Source organism: Etheostoma cragini, chromosome 1 (genome assembly GCF_013103735.1).
Source record: "Etheostoma cragini isolate CJK2018 chromosome 1, CSU_Ecrag_1.0, whole genome shotgun sequence".
Lineage (NCBI taxonomy): Eukaryota > Metazoa > Chordata > Actinopteri > Perciformes > Percidae > Etheostoma > Etheostoma cragini.
In genome coordinates, this window is record NC_048407.1 from 33,974,208 (window position 1) to 33,978,313 (window position 4,106).

Here is a 4,106-nt window from a genome sequence, read left to right on the forward strand (position 1 = left end):
ATTAGGTTTAGGGGGCAATCACTTTTTCACACAGGGCCATGATGGTTTGGATTTTTTTTCACCTTTAATAATAAACACTAGGGGTGATCCGAGTATCCGGTTGAAACGAGTATCAAAGCACTTTTGCCGAGTTCAAGTATTTTACAAGTAATATGAGTCAATATCCGTGCTCGGATTGAATACAACTCCTCAACTGGCCGCGCACTGTCACTGACACTGATCATAAAAAATAAAACGTTAAAAAAATAAAGTTATATTGAGTATGAAAATTCTTGTTCATTACATTTTACTTCATAATTGCAACCGCATGTGTTGTATTCATTGTTGCAAAACGTTTTGTATAGAGGCCTAGTTTGTTTGTTACCATGACAACACCATTGATCTGAAGCTTGATGCTGTCATGTAAATAGTTTTCAAATCAGCAATAAATATAACAATTTTTGATAAACTCATACCAGTTGCATGCTTAAATAACATACCGGTTAAAGCCCCGCACACTTCAAGAGAACCCGACCCACTTCCTGGTTCAATCTGACCACTTCCGGTTTAGGCCCCGCCCAGTCCGAGTACGGATCCGGATACAGATAATTCATGTGGTAAACAGATACAGATACAGATACAGATAATGCTGTACTCGCTCATCCCTACAAATGACTAATTGTTTATCCAATCAACACAAAACTTCCAGGAAATGTCTCCAGAATGACCTCACACATACACTGTAAGTCATATTCAAACTGACAACTAGGGGGCACTTTAAATATGCAATAACTGGACGTGGAATGACGCAAATCAAGGTCTGAGCTTGGAATCGCAGCTTGCAGCTTTAATTAGCAATTGTTGTTGTGATGTCATCTGCTTTTCTCACATTGCCGGGAGCTGGACTGAGCTACATATCACACTGAATTGAAAATAAATGTTATTGACAAATCAGTTGTAAGCATTTTAAACAAAGTGCACTGTTCTTTCAATCATTATAAAGCTTGCAGGATATGTTTTATAATGACATTGGACTACATTACGCTGAAGTTGCTGTGGAGAAAAAAGGTTTGAACCCGTAAATCTCTGCTTGCGACTATATTTTGATCTGTTTCTGCAAATTAACATGCTGGATCTTTAGTAAAATTTTAGAACAGGAGTTTAGGCCTTTTTAGAGACAATAATCACAATCTAGCCTGGGTGTAAACACCGACATCCCTAATGATGGCATGAGGACAGATGGATCAGTGGCATGAAAAGAAGCAGGAAACAACATGTTTTATAATGGTGAATATTTATTGCAGTAAATGTAAAAGCTTGCAGTGGTTACTTTTTAACCAGACTGAGCCAACCACTGATATCCTAGTCATCTTTGACATTAACTAAACACACGTAGGGCCTCTTCAAATTACAGTTTGCATCGTTCCAGAGTCCCCAGTCTGGAAGAAACATGTTAATCAGTGTCAGTAGGAAGCACATCCTGTATTGGGTGTGTTGGTCTTCATAGTCTGGAGAAGTTTTAAATGTTCCCAACTCTCAATCACACAAAGAAATAGATTAATCATATTTAATGAGTAGAAAAGATCGTATGCAGTTAAAGATGAGGGTCCTGTTCTTCCTTCATACCCCTCTACTTTGACCTGTTTGTTGTGCTGCTTTAATAATTACACTCCTTCATCATAGCCTCTCTTATCTTGTCTGAGGTAAAATATATCAATAAAAAATTAATCAATTTCTTATAACCTACTACCTCTCCTCCTAAACCATGTGTTTACTTACCCCAATAGTTCATCTCAATGCACCCCTCTCTAAACAGAAAGTTGTCAGGCTGGCCACGAGCCCACTTGGTATAAGCAATAAAATTGCCATCCGTCCAAGCCCACTTACGAGTTCTTCCAACCTAAAAAGACGAAGAGAAAACAGATGATTGCCTGAGGTTGACTATTTCTTCAAATGGCCAATTATCATCAGATTAACTTTCCACTCCGTCACAAATTACCTGCTTCCAACTACCAACGTTTATTTGTTCGCTGACAGGTTTGAACATTACATTTTCTCAACTATGAAAGGTAGGATATGTTATTTCTAATGAAAGAATGCATATCTTATCTCTCTGATTTTACATTTATTAAAGTGAAAAGAGAGACGTACTATTTAGTTTAATTGAAAACAAAGCACACATTACTTGAAGTAAAGACATACAATAAGTACAAAATAACTGAAATTTTTTACAACCAAATGCATTTTAAATATTGCCATCTCAAAGTTTATACATAGGGCTTTCAACCGGGGAGCCGTGTTTGTGTCCAGGAGAAGTTAAGACTTTCATCCTGGAAACGGGTGTTTATGACCTCAAGGAGCTCTGGACCCGGTTCAGAATCTTATTTTCTCAGCTACATTCAACTGGAAGACCTCTACACTTAACTGTCATGTGACCACTCTTTATGTGACGGGCCAGCAGCCACCATAACTTTGTAGTATATTATATGAATTGTGTATAAGTTTGAATAATATCATACAAACCTGTTCATGAAAATGTGTTGAACTAGGACTAAATAGGGCTTCACCAACAGAAACATTTACTGCTTACCTCTTTACGGTACATTCCAATCCAGTAGTGAGCTTTCCCGGTGGTGGCTCTGTACATGGCACATTGGACTTGATTCATCTCCTCTCCATCCAGGATAGATACCAGATGGCCCTTTGGGAATTTTCCACAGGCATTCTGAAATGAACACAAATCAGGAAAATTAGTCTTCACTGATAATTCATAATTTTTCATGTTAATTCCCTTATTTGATCTTTTCTCTCTCAACCCGGAAATTGATCCGGTCCTCCATCACGAAGCCCGTTCACATTCCCTAACCTCTGCTCTGAGGAGACAGAAAGCACACGACCACCTTCATAAAATGTTGAATGTTAAATTGGAGAACAATACATGCAAAACAGAGAGAGGTAAAATAAGGCTTTATATCTTAATGAAAAACTTTCTCTTTTAAACCTTCATACTTTTTTTTTTTTCTTGTGATATTACACATTCTAATTGGAGCTTTTGCATTTTGGCTTTTCTATCACTCCAAAAAAACATTTCACCTTTCATTATTTCATTGCCCAAAATATCAACGTATTTCTTATTGTTCTTTTAATTTTAAATACTGAGTTAGATGACCCTCCATAGCTGTACCTCAGTAAGTAGAATATACTTATAGAATATACTATTAAACTTCAAATGTTACAACAAAAAATCTTGTTCTCAAGTCTTTCCTCACATCTTTTGCTGAACCTGAAGGAGACAAGTCTGAACAGGATGAGGTCACATTTACTGTCTGTACTCAGATGTGTGTGTTTTATCACCTCTGCATCAGAATGGCTCAAATGCGGAGTTTTGAAGAACGCCTTCACGCAGAAGTTTTTTCCGTACTGGGCCCAGCCTTCACCGACATTCTTCTTACACGGTGTGAATGGATATTCGGTCTTACACATTTCTGCAGGATTCCCTGTATCATAGAAAGAAGAAGTTTTGTCAATGTTTTGTTTCTTTAGTCTTTTTTTAAGATTATTTTATTCATTATTTTATTTGCTGCCTTTAATGGACAGGACAGCTAAGCTAGAAAAGAGAGAGAGAGGGAACAAAAGCAGGAAATTGTCTCCGGTCGTACTCGAGCACTGGACTCTGTGTCGAGGTATAAGCCTCTCAGTATGTGCACCTGCTCTACCCACTGAACCAACCCAGCCATGTCTTGTTCCTGTTGTCTGTGTAGACTGATTATTTAGTGACTTTGTGTTCTTACCGGCTTCGGAGTCCGAAATGGACATCAGCACCACCAGAAGAAGGATGGCAGTAACCACAACAGGACTCATGGTTCAGGCTCTCACAGCACTCTGCAACTGGAATATAATCTAATCACACACATAGGAAAAATCATATATACAACTCGTTCTTCTAAAACCCGTTTTAGTCTTTATGCCTGATGAAGAGAGAGTAGCGTGTTGAGATCTTTAAACTGAATTTTGAAACCTTTAAATGTCCTTTTCTGTTCTATTGAAATACAGAAAGACAAATGGGACTCACCTCAGGTGAAGTAGTGGAGTAGTCTCGTTCCTTGTTCCTCGTCCGTCTGGATGTC

The 4,106-nt window shown here is 38.1% G+C and overlaps 1 protein-coding gene across 24 annotated transcripts in view; it reads right to left on the bottom strand.

The window, feature by feature from the left end:
- Positions 1-1,254: 1,254 nt before the first annotated feature.
- Positions 1,255-4,106, bottom strand: part of LOC117941766 (galactose-specific lectin nattectin-like) — a 66,903-nt gene continuing 64,051 nt past the window's right edge. For 6 of the 24 annotated variants that reach the window (XM_034866908.1, XM_034866883.1, XM_034866873.1 and 3 more), the window contains 3 exons: positions 2,568-2,700; positions 1,759-1,880; positions 1,255-1,418 (listed from right to left, as the gene is read on the bottom strand). In XM_034866908.1, the coding sequence (XP_034722799.1) occupies positions 1,342-1,418; positions 1,759-1,880; positions 2,568-2,700 (332 nt within the window). In that variant the 3' untranslated portion in view covers positions 1,255-1,341. Of the gene's footprint in view, positions 1,419-1,758; positions 1,881-2,567; positions 2,705-3,329; positions 3,477-3,770; positions 3,880-4,051; positions 4,105-4,106 lie in introns of those variants that run through there. The other 18 variants (XM_034867010.1, XM_034867007.1, XM_034866985.1 and 15 more) reach the window with 11 other exon arrangements.